The sequence below is a fragment of the Giraffa tippelskirchi genome, chromosome 12 (genome assembly GCF_054371585.1).
Source record: "Giraffa tippelskirchi isolate mGirTip1 chromosome 12, T2T-mGirTip1v1.2.pri, whole genome shotgun sequence".
Taxonomy (NCBI): Eukaryota; Metazoa; Chordata; class Mammalia; order Artiodactyla; family Giraffidae; genus Giraffa; species Giraffa tippelskirchi.
The window spans coordinates 4780872-4806980 of record NC_137286.1 but is presented as its reverse complement, the minus strand read 5'-3'; the positions used below and the strand labels follow the sequence as shown (position 1 = coordinate 4806980).

The 26109-nt window shown below is 61.2% G+C and overlaps 1 protein-coding gene across 3 annotated transcripts in view; it reads right to left on the bottom strand.

The window, feature by feature from the left end:
- BEGAIN (brain enriched guanylate kinase associated) overlaps nt 1–26109 on the bottom strand; it is a 45144-nt gene that overhangs the window by 8125 nt on the left and 10910 nt on the right. The window contains exons 2-3 of one of the 3 annotated variants that reach the window (XM_081549707.1): nt 19067–19095; nt 3666–3755 (exon numbers count right to left, since the gene is read on the bottom strand). In XM_081549707.1, the coding sequence (XP_081405833.1) occupies nt 3666–3755; nt 19067–19095 (119 nt within the window). Of the gene's footprint in view, nt 1–847; nt 1168–3665; nt 3756–19066; nt 19096–26109 lie in introns of those variants that run through there. The other 2 variants (XM_081549708.1, XM_081549709.1) reach the window with 2 other exon arrangements.

Below are 26109 nucleotides of genomic sequence, written 5' to 3'. Positions count from 1 at the left end.
GCACCGCACACAAACACTGCACGTGCGCAGGCACACACACACACCACACCCCATAGGCACATACACGCGCACACACACACACACACACCCCACAAGCGCGCACACCTCCCCAGCCCCTCCCTGAGGGGGTCACAGTCCCTGACACTGAGCCAGTCTGGCACTGGGGCGAGTGTTTGGGGGCGGCTGAAAGGACCCTGGTTTAAAGATCGCCCAGCAGCAGCACCCTGCCTCGGTCTGGGAGCCGAGCTTCACCCCGCACCACTTACAGGGGCCCCCGTTTTGCTTCTTTACAGAAGGGGCCCGGGCGGTGAGGCCCAGAGGCAGTAGTGCTACATCCTAGAGCAGGCCTCTCTTCCTCAAGCGGGTTGTGTGGCCCCAGCAGGCTGCGTGCCCTCTGGGCCAGGGAGAGGAGGGGCCCCGTGTGAGGCCCCGTGCCCAGGCAGCATCCACCACAGTGGCCAGCTAGCTGCAAGGAGCCTCAGAAACTCAGAAAATCCCGGGCCTGCTCATGTCTCCCTTCCTCCAGGAAGCCTTCCGAGGCAAGCCTGGCTCTTAGGCTCTATTTCCCCCCACAGACTGAGGGCTCCTCTGGGACCCCGGCCACTGAGTCCCCTTGCTCAGGAAAAAACAGACAGGGTGGCTCCCCCCGAGCCACATGCCATCCATTCACGTGAGCTACCCTGGGGCATGAGGCAGGAGGGGCAGGTGTTACTGGCCACACCCTCCTGTCGGCCGCCACCCAGCCCCCAGAAAGCACCTAACCACGGCTGACCATGTGCTGACCCTCTGAGGCACCCTTCCCTGGGCTGGCTGAGCGCGCAGAGCGGGCCACGGGGGGCGGACTCACCTTCAGCAGCCGGGAGGGCTCGTTTCTGTAGGGAAGGGACAGCTGCGCGGTGGGTGGGGGCACCAGGGGAGTTCTGCTGGCTGTTAGCCACGAGTGGGGCTGAGATTCAAGCTGCCGTTCGGTGCCCGGGGTGTGCGCTTTGTTCAGTCACCCCCTGAACTGCGCCCCGTCAGCCCCTGCGCTACAGTCACAACGAAGCCCAGAGCTCCATGGCGTCATGGGGTGGGCGGGGGTCCTGCTGTCACACAGACCTGGCTGCCAGTCCCTGCCAGTCCTGCACACCCCTCCCCATGCACTCGTGACTGTCCCCCTCTTGCCCTGACACAAAGGCCTGGCTCCAGAGGGGCGCCCAGGTGGGAGGAGGGGCCCAAATGCCCATGGTTTGCTGGAAGAAGCACAGCCCCTCTCAGGGGACCATCTGGAGCCAAGGCCCCTTGGATGGTAACTTCTGGTGGGTTTGCTGCCGGTGGGCAGGAGGCTTCCTCCAGCACCTGGGGCAGAGTGATCATCAGCCTCCAGCCTGATCACACAAACCACACGTGCGACCACAGGCACACACCCAGCAAACCTCCCTTAAGCATTCCTGGACCCCTGCCCAGGTCTACATTTTTTCAAAATAAGTAAAAATAAAGAGTTGCCTATGTTTTGAGAACCTCAGAGAAGGGCGGGGCCGAGTCCTCCCAAGAGTTGGTCCCCAAGGAAGATGCCAAGTGACAAGCAAGCAGGGAGCCCGGTGGCAGAGTGCCCATGGCTGCCCACACAGGTCCTGCCGCCTCCTCCAGGCAGCACACCTGACTGATTCACTGTGAGCTTCCTGCAGCTATCAATCCCAGGCTCCCCCTTGGCCCAGGCCTGTCTCTCCAGTGGGCTGCCGGACTTCCTGAGGGCTCTCCTACATCCACCCCAAGGGTCCCTGCAGCACATGGGGTCAGGGAAGCAGCCCCTGCAATCAGCCAGCCTGCAGGATTGCAGGTGCAGCCCTCGGTCACAGGGGGTCCACACCCCCCGGAAAGAAGTGAGAGCACCCACCCTCCACCTCTCAGCCAGCACCCTTCCCTCCTCGGCCCTGGCCACCCGCCCGCAGCCACAGCTGGGGCCCTGCCGTCCCAGGACTGTTCACTCCTGATGTGACCCTGCCGTGTCCCCCTACGACACGTCCACCGAGCCCCCTCCTTCTTTCCTCACCTGCTCTGTGGCCCCCCGTTTACCCTGCACCTCACGGCTGTGGTAAACACAGTCCTTGGCCCTCAGAGCGTATTGTCTCGAGGGGAGACAGACAATGAGCAAGGGGCCGGGCTCCCCAAGAAGGCGAGTGGAGGAAGAAGCCCCAATGGGGCAGTGGGGTGGGCTCCACGTGGAGCCAGGACCCACCCTGGGGCAGCGTGACCTGCTGCTCGCAAGGCAACCGGCTCCATTGAGCAGCCCACCTCCACCTCCATCCACCCGTGGCCACCGGACGCTCCTCCAGGTGTGCCGGGCGGCTGTGTCCCCACCACCCCTCAAACGCTGCTCCCACCCTCCCTGAGCCCCTCACACCCACCCACCCCTGAGCCCATCTGACCCTGGGCGGGCAGCGCCCCCAGCCCCTGGCCCCTACCCCCTCCTGGTGCAGATGCCTGCCCCCCAGCCCCGAACGCGCCTCCCTGGCCCCTCAGCTGCCTGCCACCTTCCTCCAGCTCCACTGCCCAGGCTGGTTCTCAGGGCCCTGGTTTGTCCCTCACCCCTCCCTGCACATCTCAGGCCACACGTCCTCCGTGTCCAGCCCCACACGAACCCCTCCCAGGCCTCCGTCTGGAGGCCCCGCCTCTCTCTAGGGTTCCACACTCACCCCGAGTCCGGCCGCCCACCAGCCTCTCCTCCCAGAAGGCCCACAGGCACCCCTCACCCAGCACGCTCGACGCTGACCCCTCTCTGCCTCCTGTGCTGCCCATCAGTCTCCAGTCAGACCCCGAGAGGCCATGGTGACCCCTCTTGCCTGTGGTCACCCTCCACACCCCCTCCCCAAGTCCTGGCAATCAACTACTCGAGGTTTGGACACGTCCCCTCCCCTCCTGGTCCAGGGAGCACCTGGGCTGGGCACCCGGGGGTCTTCGGTCATCTGGGTGGTACCACCATCCCGGGGCATTTGCCCGAGCCTTGCCTGACCTCAGTCTCAGTCTCTGCGTCTGTAAAATGGGGACGTGTGCACCTGCACCCTGGAGCGCCCACTCTCGGGGAGCAGGGCTGTCACCGTGGTCCCTGCACCCCCGTGATCAGAACCACCGGGAGACGATGCCGGGGGCAGGAACCGTGGCCTCTGCCTCCCCCGGGCATGGAGTTGGCTCGGGGGGCCTTGGAGTCTAGAAATGGCCCATTAACAGATGCAAAGGGAGGGCATGGAAACCCCTTGTGCCCGCCCTCAAATCAGGGGCACCCTCCCGACTCGGGGGGGCTCGGGAAGCCCTACTCAAACCACGATCTGGTGTGTGTGAGTGGGTGGGTGGGTGCTTCAGGTTGCCCTCCTCGCCCATGAGAAGTCCCTGAAAGGCTTTTCCAGCTCCCAGGGGAGAAAGATGAGCTGCTTGGCACAGAGCGGGGCCTGGAGGAACCCGGCCGGCCTCCCACCAGGAGCCCCTCCGGCCACTCAGCAGAGGCCGGAGCCCACGGACCGAGCCCTGGGCTGGGCTGTGGGGGCACCGGGGCCTGGCCTCCGAGACAGGATGGCTGGGAAGCAGGGCTGAGGGGGCTGGGCCTCTTCTCGGTGGGGGAGCTGATACCGATGCCGGATGGACGTCTGGGGACAGAGGCTGAGGAAGCGGGGAGACAACAGGTGTATTACCTGTCCCAGAGCGAGGGCGAGGACCTGGCCCGTCGGCCCTGCAGGTTGCGGGACTGCCCGAGGCACGAGGGCACCCAGGCGCTGCGCAGCCTGTGGGCGAAGAGGACAGAGCTGCTCAGAATGGGGACCGGGGGGCCCGTCGGCCCGCCAGGGGCACGCAGTCACAGAGCTGCTCAGAACCAGCACTGGGGGGTCCGCTGGCCCACCGTGGGCACGCAGTCACAGAGATGTGGGGGGTCGGCCCCCCGCCGGCAGGAGAGCTCCTCGTCACCAACACAGCAGCAGGGTGCTTGTGCACGCGCCAGGGTGTAGGTGCCTGCCAGCCTCGGTTGCCTGAATGCATCGCTGGCCCTGCATCCACCAGCAGCGGGGTCCCCACCCCCAGGCCTGCACCCCCATCTCATCCTCTGAGGGCAGTCCCAGGGGGCAGGCTCCCACCAGCTCCAGATTCCTGTCCAGCTGTTGCTTCTTCCTAGTGGTACCCGTTGGTCAGAGACCCTGAGAAGCGAGGAGGATGGAGGGAGGGTGACCCCCGACCTGCTGGGAGGTGGTGATGGGCTCATCTGTGTGGACATCAGCGGGGTATTCTGGAGGCCGTGGGACCCAGTGGATGTTAAGGGTTCAAGACAGGGCCCTCCTGGGACCCCTTCTCACCAACCCTGCCCGTGGCCTGTCTGGGCCAGGCGGGTGGGTGGGATGCAGGGTGGAGGACGACCCAGCCCAGCTCCATGGCACAGCCCTGCTGGGGGCCAACGGGATGCCTTGGGCCCGAGTCCACTGGGTCATGCCCTTGCCACGGTCTCTCCAGGGAGGCCGTGCTGGCCCCCCGAGCCTGAGTGGAACTCTGATGGGAAGATGCTGCCCCGGACGTCGGGCGTCCAAACAAGGCTTGGAGACGTGGGCAAGTGTGTGTGTGAAAGAGCCGCGGAACCCCATTTACAAAATAGCTGCACACAGACAGCCACACAAGGTGACAAGGGAAGGATGTCGATGTCGCTTGGGCCAGGTGGTGGGATCCTGGGCGGGTGTAACATTTCCCTTTATCCTTTGCTGGATTTATCGTATTTCCTACAGTGAGGATGAACACGTTTTAAAAAGTTTATGAAGGATCACATTTGGCCCCTCCCCCTCAAAAAGATTTCCAGTGTTGATCTGACTGGGGTGGGTGGGGGTGCTGGGGAAGCTCTGGGCTCTATCTCTGCTTCTGTGACCCTCTGTGAAACAGGCTGCCCTTGGCCCTGATTTTCCTGCGGGCTGGGGGGCGGGCAGGTACTTGCTCTCCAGTTGAAAACTGGACTCTGGGATTCCAGGCCCGGGGTCCACTCTCGGGCAATGACCCCAGAGCTGTCGAGTGAACAGGCAGTGGGGGCAGGACGGGCCGGTTCTGCTCCCGTGGGAGCAGCCAGAGACCCAGTCTCCCCTCGGTGGCTTGACCGAGGTCAGCGATTCCTGGGGGAGTCTCCGGCCCAGCCCTCGCCTGCCAGTCCCCACCCCAGAAGGCCCTTCCGCAGAGAGACCCCTGGCAAGTGAGGTCTCAGGGGAGTAGAAGGGAGACTGGGAGACTGGGGCCCAGGGGAGGAGGGCGGGGGGCTTGCCTGGAAGCACAGGGAATGGGGTGTGTGTGGCTGTGACCTCAGCCAGACCTCGCCTCTGGCCACACACAGGGCATCTATGTCCCTGACAACTGCTCTCATTCTGACCCCGATTCTCATCATCTCTAGCCTCTGCCATGCGGGTGCACCTCTTGCTAGAGATGAGAAGACTGGTGCTCAGAGAGGTTAAGCAAGTTTCCCCAGATCACACAGCAAGTCCGGGGCGAGGATGAGATTCCCCCCACTCCGATGCCCATGATGCTTGTGCCGGGCACAGGGCGGGAAGGACACAGGCGCCGTGGGGGCCCCTGGTGGGCGGTGAATGGGGCAGGGTGGGGCTGAACGAATGTCCGCTTGCTGGCTGGCTGGTGGGTACACGGAGCCAGGTGCCCCCAAAGGCCCCCCCAGTCAAGGTCCAGTGATACCAAATTGCTTGTCGTTCTTCACAGGCTGCAGGCGGCTTCTCATCTTGGTGACTTTGTCCCCACGGCCCCTCTGCCAGAATGGCACTGGCTCCCTCAGTCCAGGTTAACCCCTCCCCACCCAGGGCCTGGCAGGGGGGGTACCCTGGCACCCCTGCCAGCCTGGCCGGACCCCCAGGGAGCGTCATGGGGCTGAGCTCCCAGTGATCGGTGTCCTGCTCCATGCCAGCCCCGAGGCCAGTCTTCCCCATCGGCTGGAGGGCAGGTCACAAAACCCAGCCAGACCACGCCCACCTCCGGGCAAGATTCCGCCGCCCAGTCCCGTCCATCACTCAGATCCGCATTGCCCCCACCCCCGGGTGCCTTGCCCGGGTGCCCCTGGGTCCCTTCCTTCCCACCCTGGGGCCTCTGTTCTTGCCGTCTGCTGGGTCAGGGACCTTCCCACTGGGCTGTTTCTGGGCTCCCCACTCAGGCCCTGGCTCCCGGGACAGGCTGCTTTCCTCCACTGGGTCTCATTCCCGCGGGGACGATGCCCCAGGGACCGGCCCGCCCTCCCGTGGGACCGCGTCCTTCCCACACCTCCTCGCCCCAGTGCCCGGCGCTGTGTCTCGGCAGAGCCGCGGACGGGCAGTGCCTGTTGTTGAAAGGCTGTGCAGACAGCGGCAGGAGAGACGCCAGTCTCGTCTCTGGGGCTGCAAAATCCGGGGCGTGTATATCCCCAGAGCCTACAGTGGGACTGGGTAAATGGTGGGGGGCGTGGAAAAGCCTCCCAAGTCCTCTCTCCTCCCCCACGGGGCTGGTGAGGACCACCTGGCTCCCTCTCCCACCCAGCGTCTCACGGTCCCCTGGGAGCAGACCCTCTGTAACTCAGGCTGACAGGCACAGGGACTGGCTGGCAGCTCTCCGTGTCTCAGGCACGCCCGTCCCCCGCTGGGCAGCCCTTTGGCTGACTCTGCCACAACCTCACCAGCAACGCCACGGGCACAGGGATGGGGTCTCTGGATCCGGCCACCAAGGCGCCTGGTCCTATAGGAGCCTGCGTGTGTGTGTGTGTGCACATGTGAGTGTGTGCGTGTGTGTGTGTGTGTGTGTCTGTGTGCGTGCAGGGGGAGGGGACTGTCACAGAGCTGGCCTGGGGCCCCCAGACAGGAGGGGTCCCCCTGGTCAATCCAGGAGGAGCGGACGGGGGCAGGGACTCTACGCTTGCCCAGGCCCCACCCTCTCCTGCTTCGCTAACCGAGGTCACCCAGGGGCACCCTCCCGCTTCTGTCCTCAGGGCCGGTGACATGACTGCTCTCCTGCCCGGAGACGCCGCGGGAGACCTTTTACCTCACCCAGGGGCACCCTCCCGCTTCTGTCCTCAGGGCCGGTGACATGACTGCTCTCCTGCCCGGAGACGCTGCGGGAGACCTTTTACCTCGCCTCCGCTGCATCTTATCAGGCGGCCGGCCTGGGAGCCCTCCGTGGGCGGGCAGACCCAGCGGTGCTCGGGGCCAGGCCAAGCAGTGTCACCCCTGGGCAGGTGGACAGAGCAGCTGCAGAGTCACCCCCGGGCCTTTGCACACGCTGTCCCTCCTGCTCAGAACACCCCCTTTTCTTGCTCTTCGGTTCATTCTATTTACCTCCTCCAGGAAGCCCTCCCTGACCTCCCTAATCTCACTCTGGTTGGGGCCGCCTCTCCCTAGCTGGAGTGCCCGGGTGAGGGGTGCCCGCATATTCACAAGACGTCCCCCGGGGCCGAGCCGCCAGATGGGGCTGGGCAAGCCACCACATCCTCTGTTGGGTTCCCTCCCTCACCTGCCTAGGAAACGTCCCCACACCGGAGAAGCCGCAGAAGGGAACTTCCGCAGATGCCGCCGCCAGGGCCCCCCCGCCCCCAGCATCTGCCTGCCTGTTACTACAGACACCCCGCCAGGCAGCCCCTCCGCCCACTCCAGGCACAGCTCCAGCCCGTCTCCCCTTGCTCCCAAACCGCCCATTTCTCCCTCTCTTCTGGCTCGTTTTCTCTGGCACACAGACATGCAGGTACGCTTCCATATTGCGAACAACCCTCCGCTGACCCTCCAGTACTGCCCTCATCCTCTGCTCCAAGAAACGTCGTATGTCCTCACTCCTGGCCTACTAGGACCAGGGCCTGACCTGGCTCTCATCCCCTCCACGCCACCGAACCGGCTCCTGCCCATCCCTTCTCAGTCCTCACGTGGCCTGAACCCTTGGTGCCCACGGGCACAGTGGACCCCGCTCTCCTCCTGCAAACCCCACCCTCACCTGGCCGCCCTCCTCAGCCTCCTCTGCAGGCGGTCCTCGTCTCCCTGACATCCTAACGCCAGCAGGGCCCAGGGGTCCTGCCTCCTTCTCTGGGTACACTCCCCCCATAGTGACCCCTGCCACAGATACCATCACTCCATGCAGGACCCTCTCCAAATTTTTGTTCCCCCCTGATTCTAGGCGTGCATACCCTCTGCGGCCTCCATCTCTGCTTGGGTAGCTCGCAGGCGGCACAGACCTGCAGGGCTCTCTGTTTCCGACTCTGCTTTCTCTCCCCACCTCCACAGCTAGGCCAGTGCCCCTCCCCAAACCTGGAGGCATCCTGTCTCTCTCCCGTCCTCCCAGGCCAGCTGCAACCCCTGCGGCCCTGCCTCCGAAACACATCCTCCGGCTCTTCCAGCCCCACCCACCACCCTGGGTCCAGCTTCTCTCACGGGATTACTGCACAGCCTGCTAACTGGCTTTCTGTCCTCACCTGCTTTGCCAGAGGGGCCCCGAGGAAGGCTAAGTCGGATCCACCCCCTCCCTCTGCTCAAAACCTGCCTCCACGGCCCCTACATCACTAGGCTCAAGCCTGAAGTGTTCACTCTGGTCACCTGATGGCAGGTGGCCTTCCTATCGCCCCCTGGACCTCACCTTCCAGCCACAGGCAGCACAGCCTTGCCCCGGGGCCTTTGCACCTGCTGTTCTTCTGCCTGGATCCCTCTGCCCCATGACCGCTCCTCTCTTTCTTCAACATTCAGATGCAACTTTCCTGAATTTCGCTGCACCCTCTCTCCCCCTTTTCCTGCTGGGCCTGTGTCCATCTATGGCCTCACCCCGCCAGGACAGGGCTTTCTGTCCACCTCATTCCCTGCTGTGTCCTCGGACCCTGCAGCAGAGCCTGGCAACCAGAAGGGCCCAATAAGCATTCACTGAATGAATGGAAAACACAGTGAACGCGTTTTACAGATGAGCCTGCAGAGGGGCCAAGGGAGATGGCGCCCACCCCGGGTCCACAGCCTGCAGGCTTCCTGCCGATCAACCCAGATGCCCCTGGGCAGTGTCCAGTGCTCTGGCCTTTTCCTCGCCTCTGAGGTCTGGGGCTGTAAGGGTCTGGCTTGGTTTTGTCGGGCTCAGCCAAAAGGAGTTGCTCTCTGATTTCCATAAGGGCTGATCCCCCCGCCCCGCCGCCCCCGAAATGATCGTGAGAGGGTCAAATCTGAATTTCGGGCCAACAATAGTATTTAGTGTTAAGAATGTGCCGAACAGGGCATGGACATACTTATGCTAAACAAGCATCCAGCTGTTTGTTGAGATTGGGCAGCCCAATAAAGCAGAGGATGCCCAGTGAAATGTATTTAGATGGATTTAATTCATTGGGCATCCTGTACTTCATCCGGCAGCCCCAGGACGAAGGCAGAGGTGATCCTGTGGAGGCAGGCCTCCAGCCCTGGCAGGAGAAGTCATCCATGCCCCCATCACGAAGCAGGCTGGCCATCTGTTCGGGAGACTCAGCGTGGGGCAAAGGCCGAGGGGTGAGGAGATCCTGGCAGGGCCAGGGTGTGTCCGGAGGAGAGTGTGGCTTGAGCCCAGGCCTGGGTCCGCCGGCCAGGAGGCCCCGAGCGCCTGGCTCTGAGCGCAGGCCAAGCATCCCACCCCCGCTCCCTGACCGTTCGGGGCACTGGGAGCCCCAGGGGAGAAGGACGGACGGGAGGCAGGCCCGGACTGGGGCTGTCCCTCTGGCAGATGGACTGGAACAGGGAGTCCTAAGGAGGCTGCCTCAGGAGAGGGGGGCCCCCTCCCCTGCCTGGCCCCTCTTGCCCAGCACCCAGCCCAGCACCGTCTACTCTCTTGGGACTGTGGGCTGGGGGCCCAGAGGGTGGGGCTGTGCACACTTTGGCCCTGGGCCCCTCCCCTGCCCCAAGGCCACACCTGCTCTCTGCCCAGAGCTGGTGTCAGGGGGTGTCCGTGGGGAGGATGGGTGGGTGGGCTACCCCATGTTGGGTGAGCAGCTCCCCACAGGGCTCCCAGATGAACCTCCCAGCACCTGCCACGCGGCCCTGGAGTCCAGGTGAGAAGGGGCTGCCGTTCGGCACTTTGATGATCATGTTCATTACTGCGCCCCACGGAACCCACGCTGGCTCCACCAATTTGACCACCCCACCAGCTGGCTCACCCCTGCAAACAGACACAGGCATGCATTAATTGGATCGGCAGGAGGGCCTGTTTTCTGGAATTCTGGGGATCATAAAAGTAATCAGGACTGCGGGAGGCTCACTGATGACCCTAGAGCGCAGGGTGTAAGGTAGCCTGCCCCCACCCAGCGCCCCCTGCGTGGCCCCAGGCCCCTCAGGGATGCCCTTGGTCCCTGGTCCCTCTGCTCTTACCTCCCCACCTACCCCGCACCTTTCCACACCCACGGGAGACAGTCCTGGGGGCCAAACCCCAGTCTGGAAGAAAAGAACTGGCGTTACGATGGAAGATGTTCGCAGCAGCAGCAGGTGGGTGCAAGGCATGGAGGCTGAGGAAGGAGGCTGCTTTTCTGGGCCTCAGTTTCCCCATTGGTGACCAAAACCCAAAAGGACACTTGTGACCATCGCTTTCTTCTGGAAGCATCCCCCCTGAGATCACCCCCTACTCAATCCTTTGGTCACCTGACACGCGGAGGATGGAGACCGGGCAGGTGGGAACGGACGAGATGCTTGTGGGGTGGGAACAGGTGTCCTGGGACCCTCAGCCCTCATCACAGGGCACTCTGCGGGATGGGGTGCTGTGTCCTGGCCAGAGGGCCAGCGCTGGGCGACTAGTGGTGATACTCGGAGGGGCTGCCCTGGGGGTGTTCTATCCTGGCTCCCAGGCTCTTTAACCAGGTGCCCTTGAGAAAGGCCTTCCAGGCCACCATTCCTTCGTCTGTGCAATGGGCAGCCTCCCCTGCCGTCCCTTCCAGAACCATGGGTGAGGACTCAGCGTCAAAGGCATGCAGTAGGTCTCACTGGGTGACTGAATGATTGAATAGGGGGAGTGACTGAGTGATCTCAGGCAGATGTTTCCAGAACCTTCAGCTCCATCGCTCAAGAGAGACCCCCCAGGCCTTGCCCCCGTCACCGGCGCCTGATGGAAATGCCTCCAGACACTCAGAGGGCCTGGCCAGGGATGTGGGCTGTGTGGCAGCTCTCAGGCTGTTGGGAATATCCAGTAAGAAAGTGCCGGAGGGGCCCAGAGATCTCAGCCAGCCAGGGCTGGTCTTCTGCCCGTGGTTAACAGGGTGGGGGGTGGTGAGGCAGAGGCTGGGAAACAGGCCCACGACACATCCTTACTCTGAAACATCCAGTCACCGTCGGGGGCCGGTGATGTGCAGGGGAAGTACCTCCTGGAGCGCAGCAGAGCCGGCCCCCTGCCCCCACTCTGAGAGGCTCTGGCAGTCTTAACTCCGTCTAGGTCTACAGGTCACACCCTGACACCCCATTTCGCCGGGTCCTCTCTTTCATGATAGGAGTACTGTCATCTGCCTGATGGTTGGGGAAACAGGGCCTGGGAACAAAGGAGACCATGTGAGGTGGGCAGGGGACAGGAGGTTAACAGGCAGAAGCAGCCCACATAGTACCAGCCATGTGCCTGGCTCCACGTTCACGAGTTCATTCTCAAAACAGCCTTCTAAGTTAGGTGTTGTTATTATGATCTACGTTTTATAGATGCAGAAACTGAGAAGCAGAGGTGTTTAGAAACTGGCCCAAGTCTACCCAACCAGTAAGTGGCAGGTATGGGATTCAAATCCAGGTAAGTTCACCTTCTTACTAACCCACATACTTCATCAGGGAGCTTTTGCAGAGGAGTGGAGACTCAGATGGGCTGTAGGGACAGGAGACTTTGAAGGGCAGAGCAGAAGAAGGTAAGATAGAATAGAGTACGTGGAAAAGTGAAAATGAAAGTCACTGTCATGTCCGACTCTTTGCGACCCCATGGACTGTACGGTCCATGGAATTCTCCAGGGCAGAATACTGAAGTGAGTAGCCTTTTTCTTCTCCAGGGGATCTTCCCAACCCAGAAATCGAACCAGCGCCTCTTGCACTGCAGGAGGATTCTTTACCAACTGAGCTATCAGGGAAGCCCCGTCCATGTGGTGGGTCCCTTTATAATGCCCTGACTCCCAGAGGCAGAAACTGAAGCAAGGTAGTCATTCACAGTTTAGTGAGAATTAGCCCCTAAGACTTCCTCCCCCAGAGTTAAGTTTAGAAGTGAGGCAGAGCCAGGAGGAGCAGCTGGGCCACATGATGGGTCAGGTGGCCACAGAAGAGGGCACTGGGTGCTACACAAGAGCTTTGGTTTTCCGAGGGTTTAATGGGGGCCTGGAGTTCTTGGAGGTGCATCCGCAGCTCCGGACTTCAGGAAGGCGATTGCGTGGCCCTCAGGAGGGGACGATGGAGGATGGCCAGGGGGCTGTAAGTTTTGGCCCAAACACGAGAAGCCTTCCACTGGGCAGTGACCAGCTGTTTCTGGAGGCCCAGATGCCTGGAAAAGCCCCTTTCCGCTTCTGGCCTCCGTTTCTCCAAACCCCTTCAGCTCCATATTCCCTCTTGGCTTGGAGGAGGATGCAGGGGGCAGAATGCTGAGGGCCTGAGAAAGGCAGAACTCAGCTGCCACGTGAGGAAGAGCGTTCCCTCCTGCAGTGGGCCTTTGCCCAGGTCAGAACCCCTGCCGGGAACACCCTCCCCCACACCTCCTCATCTCCACCCAAGCATCTCCCTCCATCCAAGCCGAATCCCCTCCACTGGAGGCTCTCACACCTCTGGGGACCTCTCACAGGGTGATATTTTAAAAATATAATTAAACCCCCCCTGGGAGTAGGGTGGGAGGCACGAGTGTCCCCCAACCCTTCCCTTTTTGGGGGGCAGAGTGGAGAGCCCCCATCATGGGCATCATGAAGCGTGGGGAGGAGCTGTTCCCCACCCCTCTTCCTCACTGTGCACCACCCTTGGGTCTCATTTCAGAGAAATTACTTAGCACCTACTACGTGACAGCTCTAAGTGCTGCGGATCAGCAGTGAGCTGCTGTTCTCAGGGAAAGACAGATGATAGACAAGATAAATAAGTAAAAGAAATTGAGAGTCAGGTGGGGACCAGGGAGATGGAAATGAAGGCAAGGAGAGGGAGGACGGGGGAGGGGATCTAACTGTAAATGGAGCGAGTGGTCAGGAGCCCCCCCAACCATGACCCCTGACCATGAATGACTTTTGAGCAAGATGTGAAAGGAGGGCAGGCAGGGAGTCACATGGATATCTGGGAAAGAACATTCCAGAAGGAAAGGCACGTGCAAAGGCCCCGGGGCAGGTGTCTGTCTGATGGAGTTGAAGCGCAGCAGGGAGGCCTGTTGTCTAGGGGGGAGTGGGCTGCGAGAGTCTCTGGAGATGAGGTCAGTGTGATCTGACATCTGTGAGGCGACCTGAAAACCGTCTGTCTCTACCTCTAGGACGTCAGCCTGGCACCTGGCACAGTGTCTCCAGCATGGAGAGCGGCGTCTGAGGCAGCGCTGCAACACATATTGGTGATACGAGTGAATCAAGAGTATGGGCCTGAACATTTGGGTGTGAGAGAAGACCACACAAAAACACCAAACCCCCCAAACAAAAAAGTCAAAAAACAAAACACAACAAAAAACCAAGCCCCACAAAAGCAAAAAGAGAAAACAAACCCACACAAAATCAAACAACAAAACAAAAAGCCCAAGCCAAAAAAACCTCCACAAAACCCCCAACAAGAAAAAAACAAAAAATTAACAAACCCCCAAAACACAAAAAACCCAAACAAAAAACTCCCACAAAAATTTTAAAAAAGCACAAAACCACCCGAACAAGAAATCACTCAAAAAAAAAAATTAAAAACTAAGCAACCGCCTCACAAAACACAAAACTCATAAAACTAAAAAATAAATTAAAAACACAAACCCCTCAAAACCCAGAAAATAAAAAAGCCATAAGCTAAAAAAACAAAAAAATTTTTAACTCAAAAACCAAAAAAACCCTCAAAATGAAAATTTTAAACCCACAAAACCGTAAAACTCAGAAAAAAAAACAAGCCAAAATCCCCAAACCCCCAAAATTTAAACCCCTAAACAAAAATCCAAAAACCAAAAAATTCTCCAAACAAACAAACAAGAAACCCCACAAACCCAACCCCCCAATTTAAAACCACAAAACTCAGGAAACAATCCAAAAAGGAAAAAAAAATTTTTGAACCCCAAAACACCCCCAACCAAAAAAATTTAAAACCCAAAAAACGAGAAAATAAAAAAACTCAAAATTTAAAACCTCCAAAACAAAAAGCACAACTCCCCCCAAATCCCCTAATGACAAAACAAAGAAACAAAAAACCCCACAAAACCCCCCAAAACACGAAAAAGCAAACACACACACACACACACACACACAAAACCAAACACACCAAGGGTGGGGGGTGGTGGTGAAGTGGCGGTCAACGACAGAAAGGAGCCCCACCTCAAAACCATGCACAAAAACCACTTTCAATAGGTTCATGACATCAAAAGGGTTGCTTAAACAAGGCACAAAAAGCTTCCATCAGAAAGTAAAAAGCCTAAAAGATTCGAGAGAAATTCAACAGAATTAAAATTAAGAACTTCTGTTCATCAGAGGACCACTGAAAGAGCCAGAATCCAGCAGCCGGCGGGAGGTGCCTCTGCCACACATGTGACCGGCGAGGGCTCTCTTGAAGAGCTCCAAATCAATACGGCAACTTGATGGAAAAACACGCAGAAGTCACCAACGAGGAAGCCCCAGCCGGCTGTCATCCAGGGCCGCGCAATTACCGCGCCCGGAGCAGTCGCTCCGCCTGCGGCCTGTGAGCCGGGGCTGGTACCCGGGTGCCCGGTGCGCTGAGGATGCGGAGATGCAGGAAGTCCCGGGGCCGCGGGGAGGGTGTGGCCTCCCCGCCGAAAGCTGGCCGTGCGCGAGCCGCCCCTCACCCCAGCACCGCCTCCTGCGCCCCAGGAGTGCGGCTCCCGGGTCCTCTGGGGGGAGGCTGCACGCCTGCGCCCCCAAACACCCCCCAAACCCGGACAGGCACGGTCACAGCAGCTTCATTCGCTACGGTCCAGGCTGGAAGCGCCCGGACAGCCATCAGCTAATAAACAGATTGCAGCAACTTCACTCAAAGCCGCCGCCGCGCCTTTCCCCGAGACAGCCGGCCATCGGCAGCTCCAGGCACAGCTAAGGACGCCTCTCCAAAACATCGTTGTTTTGGTGGGGGTTTAAAAAAAAAAAAAAAAAAGCCAGCCTGAAAAGCACAGGCTAAAAGACAGCATGTATGTGAAGTTCTAGACCAGACAAGACAAAAAAACCAAGTCAGTTAGGGATGCTCATGGGCGGCCAGATCGGGAAAAAAAACAACCCAGCAACAACAAAACCCCAAGCAACCGCTTCTCACAAAAGCCAGGATCCTGGAGACCTCCGGGGGAGGTGGAGGGGGCTGTGATGGGGGAAGGGTCTTGCGGGAAGTTGGGGGAGGGGTCCCTGGGAGGCTGGTGGCACTCAACTTCTTGACCTGGGTGGTGGTCGTCTTAAAGTTAACCTCTAACCTGCACAGGGAATGATTACTTTTTCTAGGTGCCTATCACAGTTGACAACTTTGAAAAATTATGTTGTGGGGGGGGGGAGGTGCAGACTCGAACAGGTTTGCGGTTGGGTTTCCGGGGCCCCTTCTGTGTCCCGCGTGCCTTGCGGGGCGACGGACCCACTTCGCTCTGTGACATAAGAAGGGACTGAGGTTCACGCAAACGAAGTGGCTTGCCAAAGGGCACGCAGCAAAGTGGCCGTGGCAGGAGCCAAGGCGGGCTGACCGGTGCAGAGGAAGGCAGAGGAGGGGATTAACTTGGGGATTAGCCCAGCAGCGGCTCGCATGCAGAGAGCCAGTCGGCACTTGCTAATATCTGCAAATATTTGAGTGTCACCGGAAGAGTTTTTCAAGCAGAAGCAGGATAGCTGAGTGAGCGACAGGCAGGGGGCATGCATCGGGCCAGAGCAGAGGTGCTGGACCTGGGGCTGGACAAACGGACTTCCAGGGGCTTCTATCTGGGGTGAGGAGGACAGAGGACACCCTGCTCCTCCCGACCTCCGCTCCCCACACTTCGCCGATCTCCCTGAACACAGCCTCGCTTCCTCAGGCCCCCATGACCCCGCACGTCTTAGAAGGTTCGTCCTATCTGTCCTCCTTGCAAACTTCTATTCATTCTTTAAAGCCTTGGCTCCAGCGTCCCTGCTTCCAGGAAGTCCTCTCAGATTCTCCCAGCCAGTGTCTCCAACCTGGGATCCCTGGGAGCATGTGCGGATGGGTTTGGGTCCCTGTTCTGGAGGGCTGGCCCGTCTCAGGGCCAGGGCAGGAGCTGGATCACAGAGAGGGGAGTGAACCCACCTGGGGGGTGAGGGAGTAGAGAGTCACAAAAGCCACTGAGAAAAGATGACAAGGAGGGTAACTAGTTTGCCACATGGACAAGAAGGTGGGTGGAAGGGCATTCTGAGCAGAGGGAACAGCATGGGCAAAGGCAGAGAGGCATGAAGGTGATAACTCATTCGGGACCCAGAAGTGGGGGTGCAGTATGGGGTGGGTGCTGGGGAGGAGAACTCAGGCAGAGGGGCGAGTGCAGGGGCACCCCAGCTGGGTACCTGAGGATGACAATGAGCCCTGTGGTTCTGGGGCCTGGGGTACGTGTGGTTGTGTGACAAACATTGGATGAGGTGAAGGACTTGCCCTCTTGGAGCTCAATTCAGATTCCTAGGCCCAGCCTGTAATGTGCGCCTAGGAACAAGAGGAAGGATCCCAGCCCAGGGTCATCACTCTGGACACACAGGACCCGTTCCCTTGGACCATACATGAATCTTCTCCTGCCTGGGAACCCATAGTTGTACAGCTCAGATGTGCCACAGTGAACATTTACCTGGATCGCTGCTGTGAGCCAGCTCCCAGGTGGGGTCTGTCACCCACAATAGCTCGGGTCATCCTCCCAACTGCCCTACCCCACCTTGTAGGGTGGCTAGGATACCCACTTTACAGATGAGGAAACTGAGCCCCAGAGAGGGTCAGGACTTTGCCAGAGGACTCCACAGCCTGTGACCTACACCGTAGGAGGCCATGCTGACCAACTTCCCCTACATCCCTTGGGGCTTCTTGGTCCCGGACTCCTGACACTAATTGTGGGGCAGAAACTCCAGGGGCAGCCCCAGCTCTGGCTGGGAAGAAATAGTCTGGAAAAGCCCTTGAGGGAGCTCTGAGACCACTCATGGGGTGAGAGGGAGAAGAGGGCAGGAGGACTCCCAATTCTGGGAGGCTACACTGGGTCCTGAACACATGGGACCCCCCCCCCAATCTCACCAGTTTCCGGGCTCTGCTTCCGCTGCCTGAGTGCAGCGCACAAGCCTGGGCCCTGGCCACTGCCACCAGTCTTCTGGATTTGGCTCAGGGAAGCGCTCAGCCCACCCAGCAAAGAGATGCTCTGTGCCCTCAGCATCTGGGGCACTGGGTCTGCCCACCGGCTGACCTGTCCGCCTGTGTTCCTAGCTAGGCGGGGCCATGTCTCTGCCCCTACTGCCCAGAGCACAGGTGCTCCAGAGTCTTGGCTGGGCATGGAGAAAGAGGAAACGAGACAGAGGGCCTTAGAGGGCCCCCCAACCCTGGTCTCAAGGTGCCCCAAGAATGGTGCCCTCTTTCCCAAGTCCCAGCTAAGTAGGGACCCCTCCTCCACAGAGAGCCCAGTCCAGTGGGGGTTCTGGTGAGATATAGCCAATGGGAGTATCAGGGAGGGTCTTGGGGGGCTCAGATCTGAACTCATCTACATGGCCAGAGGCAGGGCTGCCTCTCTCTGGGTCTCATCAGCTCCCCCTGGACCTTGACCATGACAAGGCGGGCCTGGCTGATGGACATTTGGGACATTTGGATCTGAGCTCCTAAGCTCTAAGAGCCTGGACCCCTCATTCCAGCCCCAGACAGATGGGTTCTGGTCCTCGGGGACCCACAGGGGAGGGCTGCACTCCAGCCCAGTGGCCAGAAGATGGCCCTGCTCTCATGTCCAGCCTGCGGCCAGTACACGTGAGCCCACCTGTCCCCAGGCTCCCACCTGGGCATGCCCCAGTGACCCATCCATGGCAGTGAGGGTCACTTGGGAAGGTCCTAGGACCCTCCCCGAGACTCAGGGACCTGTCCTGGAACAAGCTGGGCTCTGCGGGATCCCTGCCCCTTGGGAAATGGGTGCACCTGATACCCAGCATCCTCCCCAAGGATGCTGATCCTGGTCTTGGGAGAGGGGAAGAGGAGATGGGGGGAGGCCAAGAGACCCCCCAAGCCCAGGAAACTGTCCTGAATCCCAGAAGCCAGAGCTGGGCCTCCTGCCCACACAAAGTCTAGGCTCAGCCTTCGGAAGGAAAACAGGAGGTGGGGGGATCGCAGGGGTACTCGGGGTATTCCCAAAGTGGGGGTCAGGGGGCTCGAGGGAAGTTATGAATATTCAAATCGACGGATCCTCGGCCTGCCTCGAAGGGCGCCCAGTTGGAGTCCACCGAGGCTCAAAGTTTAGCACCTGGAGGGAGGCCGAGGGGAGCACTCCCCAGACGCCGTCGCGGGATTCCCCCAAAATGGCTCCAAGACGCGACGGCCTGGCCAGCCAGGAGGACTCCATCCCCCAACCCCCCAGCCCCAATGAGGCGTAAACTTAAAAAGCTCAGAACCAAGCAACTGTCAGCTGGGAGAAGGGGGGGGGGGCGGCGCAGGGGCCTGGGTGCGTAACAGCAGAGCAGAGACCCCAAGGGTCCCGGGGGACAATCCAGAGTCCAGGGCAGGGCCTGGGGGATCGCGGAGGCTCGCGCGCGCGCGCGCCAGCCCGGCCCTTGGTGGCGCGCCCCCACCCACAGCCGCAGTGGTCCCAGCCCCGCCGAGGACCCCCGCGCGGGGCTCCCCGCTGTCTAGTCGCGCGCGCACACACGCACCACACTCAGGCACACCGGCCCGGGCCAGCCGCGCTGGGCGGCCGCGGGCCATAGATGCGCTCGGGCACAACAGTCCTCTCCTCTCGCCCTCCCCAGCGCCCCCATCCCCGACCCCGGCCCCGGGAGCCCCGGCACGGAGGACGCTCCACTCACCTGAGTTTCTCCATGTCTGCGGCAGAGGCCTGTGAGAAACCAAACGAGAGGGTCAGCAGGCAGGAGTCGTGCGCTCCGCGGCCGCGCCGGGCGGGGCTGGGCACCGCGGGCACAGCGGCGGGGCACCCGGGCGCGCCTGGTGGTTGGGAAGTCCGGCCCGCGCGCCCCCAGCCCACACTCACCAGCCGCGGTCCCGGGGACTCAAGGGGTGCGCGGGTCCTCGGCCGAGTAACAGGTGAGCCCGCCCGGGCCGCCGCGCACCGAGTTACGCCCCCCGGGGAGAGGAAGGGGCTGGCCCGGGGACTCGGGACCGCACTGCCGGAGGCGATCCCAGTCTTGCCCGCCCGAAAAAGAAGGGACCCGGCCCGACTGCGTTAACTCTCCGGCGGCTGCGGCCCCCGCTGCACACACCCCCACCCCGCCCCACCCCGCCCGTTAACCCTTACAGCCCCACGCTCCCTCCCGGAGGAAGCCAAGCCCGGAATTGCAGAATCTCCGAGTCGGAGAATGTTCAGACCGGGCAGTTGGGGTCCGTACAGGAGTGGAGAACCTGACACGCTCGCGGACCGAGGGTGCTAGCAGTCGGGACCTCAGGCTTCTCAATCGGGGACCCTTCTGCCCTCAGCTTCTGGGGTCCGAGCCTGGTTCGCCCCTCGAGGGCCCAAGGGATTAACCCCTGCGCACTAGGTTCGCCAGCGGGGCTCCCTGCCGGGCTTGCGCAGACCCGCCCGCGCGCGGCTTGGAGACCCTCCCCGCCCAGCCCCTTGCCGCCGGACAGCCCCTCTGCGGGCCGGGCGGGGGGCCCACCCTCTGCTGTTAACCCTGCGGGCGCCAGCGAAAGACTGGGACCGCGAGCGGCCCGGGCAGGATCGCACTTCCTGCGCGGAGCGGGGGGCGCGGGGAGGGCTCTCCGTCGCCCGGGAGAGGCCGCTCCCGGGAGCTTTCCCCCGTCTTCCTGTACCATGCCTGGGATTCAAGGGGGACGGGGGGGCTGCGCCCAGGGACCACGCGACACACCTGGGAAGACTGATGACTGCCCATCCCGGCCCCTCGCGCCGGGCGCCGCCGCCGCGTCCGCCGGGAGCGCGCTCCGCTCCGGTCCGGGCCCCACGCCGCCTCCCCCACCGCCCCGCAGGGCGAGGGCGCAGTCCGGGCCGCCAGCGCCGAGCTGGAAGGCCCGGCCGGGGGCCCTCCGCCAGGCTCCGTCACCAATTCCCCGGGTGCTCGCTCGGGCCCTCCCGAGATGCCCCTGGCCTCAGTTTCCTCACCTGCGAGCTAGGTTTGGGGGCGGGGGGAGCAGGACGAGGCGCTCTGTTGCCCTTCTGCATCGCAGACTGCGGAGGGGCTGGGGTGCGGGAAGGGATTTCAGACGAAAAGATCCCCGAGGCGTCTGGATTGGCAGCCAGACACAGTCCCCGACGCTCTAAAAGTTGTCGGAGCCCACGAGCCCAGACCCCTCTATATACCCTCCTCCCCCAAGACAAGGAGCTGGCCGATTGGCCAACACCTCCCCGACGCCCCCTATGTACCCAGGCCCACCTTTCCCGGGTTCCCATCAGCGCGCTCAGCACACTTGATCCCAGCATACAGAAGGCGCTCAATAAACACGGACGAGGCATGCTTGAATCCTACTCCTCTGCGGCGTGTCTTTCCCTGCCTCTTCCCTTCTGGCTCTGAGTTCCAGGCAGGAGTCCTGTCCCTTCACCAGGGCACCCCCAGCACCCAGCAGGCCTGGCCTCCACCCCGCCAACGCAGGGTGGGAGGAGCCCTGCGTTGCCAGGGTCAGCCCCAACCCCAAAAGTCCAAGTGTTCCATCATCCACCCACGGGTGCCTCGCTCATTCATTAGCTCGGGACTCGGTTCTTGGGGTTCGGAGGCGGCAGCAAATGAGGTGAGCCCTGCCCTCCAGGGGCTAATGGTTGAGAAATGAAACCGTGGCTCTCGTCCCAGGAGTCCACCCACAGCAGAAGGGCTGAGGTCACAAGGACACCACCACCCAGCAGCCCTGTGTTCATCATCGCGCTGGCCAGCTCTTCCTCTGGGAAGTAGTCTCTCCCATTTTACAGAGGAGGAGAGCGGAGCCCAGAGGCTCAGCCCGGCCGGGACTGGCCCCCAAGCCTCAGGGACCTTTCCCACCCAGAGGCTGGAGACGCTCCTCAAATGTCTCCGGATGCCTCAATCACTCACAGTGAATGACCTGCCAGCGAGTTTGTCTAAAATTAATAAGCATGTATTAAAATTTAATTATAAAAATCTAGCATTTATTATTCATATTGAATGTATCAGCTCGTCTAAAAGACCTGTCTGGGATTTTCTCCCCCACAAAGGGGCTCTAGGAGAGGACGCTGAGTTGCCCTGGTGGCAGGGGGTGGGTGGTGGGGGTGGGGCAGAGGCTGACAGGGAAGGAGGGTGGGGGTCCAGCCCCAACACCTTAGCAGCCTCTCCCTTCACGCCAATGATCCAGACCCTGAAGCCTCGCTCTGATCCTACCACCAAGTCTCACCTTCTCCCCAGACCCAGTGCCCTTGTGGTCACTGCTGTCCTCATCCTGAAAAACCACCTCCTCCAGGCAGCCCTCCATGGAGGAGACCCAGCCGAGTTGTTGGGTTTGGCCTCCACAGCAGGTGTGTGCTCCCTGGGGCAGGGTCTATGTCTTTCCCAGCCAGCTGTGTCCTGGCTGTGTCCAGCCAGCACCTCACCCAGGGGGCGGGAGTTGTGTGCGAAGCTCTGGGAGGATGAACCAAGAGCAGTTATAGCTGTGTGCGGCTGGCCCCATGGGGAGGCACTGTGCCTTTGGCAGTGGTCTTGGTGTTGAGGCCAGAGCCCCGCGTTCGAGTCTTAACTCGGTAGTTCATATCCAGGAGGCTTGGGGGGTATTCCTGAGATGAGGAACCCCAGCAGGACCACGAATGGCCGGCTCTGAGTCCCCTGTGGTTAGCTGAGGGCTGCGGATGGGCTGGGCAGAGGAGACCCAAGGGGCACTGCCCGGGTCTCAGGCTGGAAGCAGTGCCTCTGTTACAGGAGGGGGCAGGGTGCTGGGGACCATGGCTCTGAAGGGGCTGTGAGCTGTCCATGGTCCCCAGCGTGAACCGAGGTGGCAGGAAACAGCCTCAAGGCTCCATCGGGCCCCTCCAGGGACCCACAGGCAAGGGAGGCCCCCAGTGGTCTCCTGATACAGGTGGGAACCCAGGTGGGCACTCTGGGTCTCTCAGAGGGACAGTCCATCCCTGCCCCGGGTGCCGTCCCTCCGGCTCACCTCAAACTCACAGCCCCGTGCCTATTGCTGCAGCAGACCTATGATGTTATCACTGTCTACCCTGAACTAGCCTCTTGTCCCTCTGGGTGGTCCAGCCCCTCTGGGTGGTCCCATCCTCCTGGTGGTCCAGCCCGGTGGCCATCATCTTTATTTCCCAGCATCACACACGCCCTCCTTGCTGGCTAAACTGGACAGTACCACGCATCTCTGCCTCAGTCCACCTGCCACCTCTTCCTCCCGTGTCTCTGCCCATGCTCGCCTTCCCACACCCTGAGCCCTATTCTGACCACTCGCTGACCACCACGGTCCCGTCACCTCCCTTCTTTCTGTGTTCCCCAAGACTCTGAGCTTCCAGAGGGCCAGATACAGCCCCTTCCACCCTTGAGCTACCCGCTCTGTGGCCAGCACAGCCAAAGGGCCACAGAGGGCGGCAATTCGGGATCACAAGTCAGGCCTCAGCCGGGGTTGGGAAACACAGACCTGGCCCCCCTTAACCCTCTGCCCACACCCTCCCCCCACCCTGCCCTTCACTTGGCACACACTGGCCACCATGCTGGCCCCACACTCACCCAGCTCACTCCTGCCTCAGGGCCTTTGCACTTCTTCCCTCCTGGATCTCTGACCACCCACCCAGAGGAGCTCCTCTCTCCACCGAAGGGTTTCTTATCACACCCTGTCCCTTTGGACTCCTTTGGCCCTTTGCCCTGCCCCTGGCCCTGAACTCCAAGCAACACCCCTGACAGCAGGGGCACCTCTGGTTCAGCCACAGCATCTCTGTCTCTAAGGGCCGGCACAGCAGCCTCCAGTGAGCAAGCGGTGATGCCCGAATGGCGGTGATGCCCGAATGAATGCAGTTGCTCTTTATCCCCAGCCAGTGGCATCTGCTCTCCGCCTCCAGCAGCCTCTGGTCTGCTCTCAAGGTCCCTCGCGGTCTCACTCCCATGCCGGCCCATGCCCCCCACCGACCCCCCTAAAGCTCACCATCACGCTGGGGGTACCTGAGCCCACGTGGGACCCGACATATACGCACCCACACAGAGCCCTGCCCAAGGAAGCCCTCTGCCGAGGGGGGTCAGTCCTGCCCCGGCCCCCACGAGCGGATGTGTGACTCCTTGCTGGACCATCTGGCCCTGTCCTATTACTGCCCCCCCCACCCCCTAGTCCTGTAATACCTGAAACTGCAGCGACGAGGAAAGCGAGTCCCAGGTTAGGGAGGGGCCTGCTGGGTGCTCGGGTCTCCGCTCCGACTTGCCCCGTGGCCCTGGCCGAGTCCCTGCCCACCCATGCAGCCTGTGCTCAGTCCCCTGGGCCCTCCTGAGATCTACTTTGAGCCCCAGCTCCCTTGGTTTCTTCTGTATCCTGCTCCCTCATCCTTCTTCAAGGGAAGGAAACAAGCCCAAAACTACAGAGGGCAGAGATGGCGGGGAGGACCAGATTCCAGTTGTGGTCAAGCCAGCGGCCACCCGCCTCCCGCTGATGGAGTCTTGAGCCTCACATGCAGCTATGTGACCTTGGGCAAAAACCCTCAGCCTCTCTGAGCTCAATGCCTCATCTCGGGAGGCTGGACAGTCTTCAGAGGACACTGTGAGTGCACGGGACCGTCTTGGGGGCAGGGCTGGCGAAGGGCTGTCACCGCTCCCGAGCCAGCCTTTTAATGCCATCACTCAGGGTGGACCCTCTTCTACAAGGTTTTACATCACTCCTTGTCCACTTGCATTCACTCAACAAACATTCCCTCTGGGCCCTGTTCTAGGGGGCTCAGCTGAGAACAAACTAAACCAGAGGAGCATCTCTGCCCTCACGGCGCTGATATGCCCACCATGGGAGGCAGGCTGCCCAGGGCACTGTGCCATGCCCCTCCTGCCCAGACTTCGGGGCGCATCCATTCACCAGCAGGGAGCAGAGATTGAGTCGGGGGCCTCGTGAGCCATCGTCAGAACTCTGGCTTCTATCCTGAGAGGGTGGGAAACCCCCCACCCTGCTGAACAGCGGAGTGCCCCTCGGGCTGCGGCGTGGAGGATGCCCTGAGGCTTGAGTGCGTTGCCCGGGGAGTCTAGCTGGAGGCACCCACACAGTCCAGGTGAACGGGGCCCAGGGCGGAGGTTCGGACATCCCAGCGGGGACACGGGCGAGAGGGTGGGAGACAGGGGTTTGGAGCTCAGAGGAGGTCCAGGAGATGTGAATCTGCACGTCGTCCGCATAGAGACAGCACCTGAGCCCTGACACTGGATGAGACCACCCAGGGAGCCAGCCCAGATGGGGAACAGGAGGGACTCTGCCGGGTGGGGGTTCAGGGAGCGGAGGAGCCAGCCCAAGAGACTGAGAAGGGGCGGCCAGGGAGGTCGAGAGGCCCGCTGTGCTGGGCACACAGCGGATACCTTAGTCGGAACACCAAGCTGAGCGCTGATGGACGGGGAGGGGCGAGTGCTGGCCCAAGGTCCCTCAGCAGGTTGGGGGCCTGACCCCAAACCTTGGCCTGGGGCTGTCCCCACGTGAGGCCAAGAACGTCCTTCCCCTTGGCGATTCGGGAGGAGCTCGCTGAGGGCCGAGACATGCCCTGTCCCCCCCACCCCCGTGGCCACACCCCATGCTTCTCCGCGTGGCCGGGGCAGGCCTTGGGTTCCCAGCCATGCGCCAGTGCAGATGGACTAGGCCCGTGGCTGCAAACTGGCCTCCTGAGCTAAATCTGGCCTGCCAGCATGTTGTATTTGGCCTGCGAGAGGGTTTTAATTTTTTTTTTTTAAACATTTGAGCCAACATTTAAAAATTGGGAGCGTTTACATTTTAAAATCCGTATTTTTGGCTCCTACTGAAATTTTGGAAGATCTGACAACTCCGGCCCACATTCCCACGTGGCAGCAGTTGAGGAGCAGGGAAGCAAGCAGGTGCCCTCTCCAGAGGCACCTTGGGGGTCCCCCCTCTACCGGGAGCAGCACTATCACACCTTAGGCTGGCCGCACCGACCTGGAGCCTGGGGCCCAGTGGGTGGAGGGGCTTGCCTGAGGTCCCATGGGGGGAAGCCTCTCAGACAGGATCCAAACGAAGCTCCGGAGACTCCCAGGCCCGGCCTCTGGGGTCTTGTCACCACCGCCCCCATCCTGCCCCGAAGGCTGCTGCAGAGCCCCCAGCCCTCCTCTCCTTCCTGGCCACTGGCCGGTGCCTCCTGCTCTTTTCTGCCCCTTGTGTTCTCAGGAAACCCCTGGCTCAAGTCATTCACACTCTAGTACGAGTGAGCCTCGGTACCAGGTCTGTGATGGTGACAGTTCAGGGTCCCGGAGACCTTCTACCGTAGTGTCTCGTAGGCTGGACAGTGAGGGGTCAGACCAGAGTCCCCCATGACTCTTCAGTGAGACTGGACAGAGGCAGGACTAGAGTCCACCCCACCTCCAAGCCCCTTCCCCCCAACCCTGGCCTGGTTTGCTGCTTCCTCCCCAAAGGAGTTTATGGTGTCACTCCAGGCAATGACCTTGAGAAACGGCTTTCAGACCCATGCCAGGAAGCCAAGGGTCTGCCCTGCTTCCCCGAAGCTCCAGCTTCACCCTGGGGACTGTTCCGGGGACACAAGCCTGTCCAGGCCAGGTGGAGGGGCCGTCATATCACCTGCATGGCTCTCATCATCCCGGTGATGGGATTCCTGCTGTGTGCAGGCACCTTCACCCATCACCTCCCATCCCCGCCACACACACAGCCTGGAGACACCGGGAAACACGGCTTGTCCGGGCTCCCTGAGCCGGTGCACAGCCCAGCCAGGACTCTGCCGAGCTCTGCCCACTGAGCCTCAGCTCCT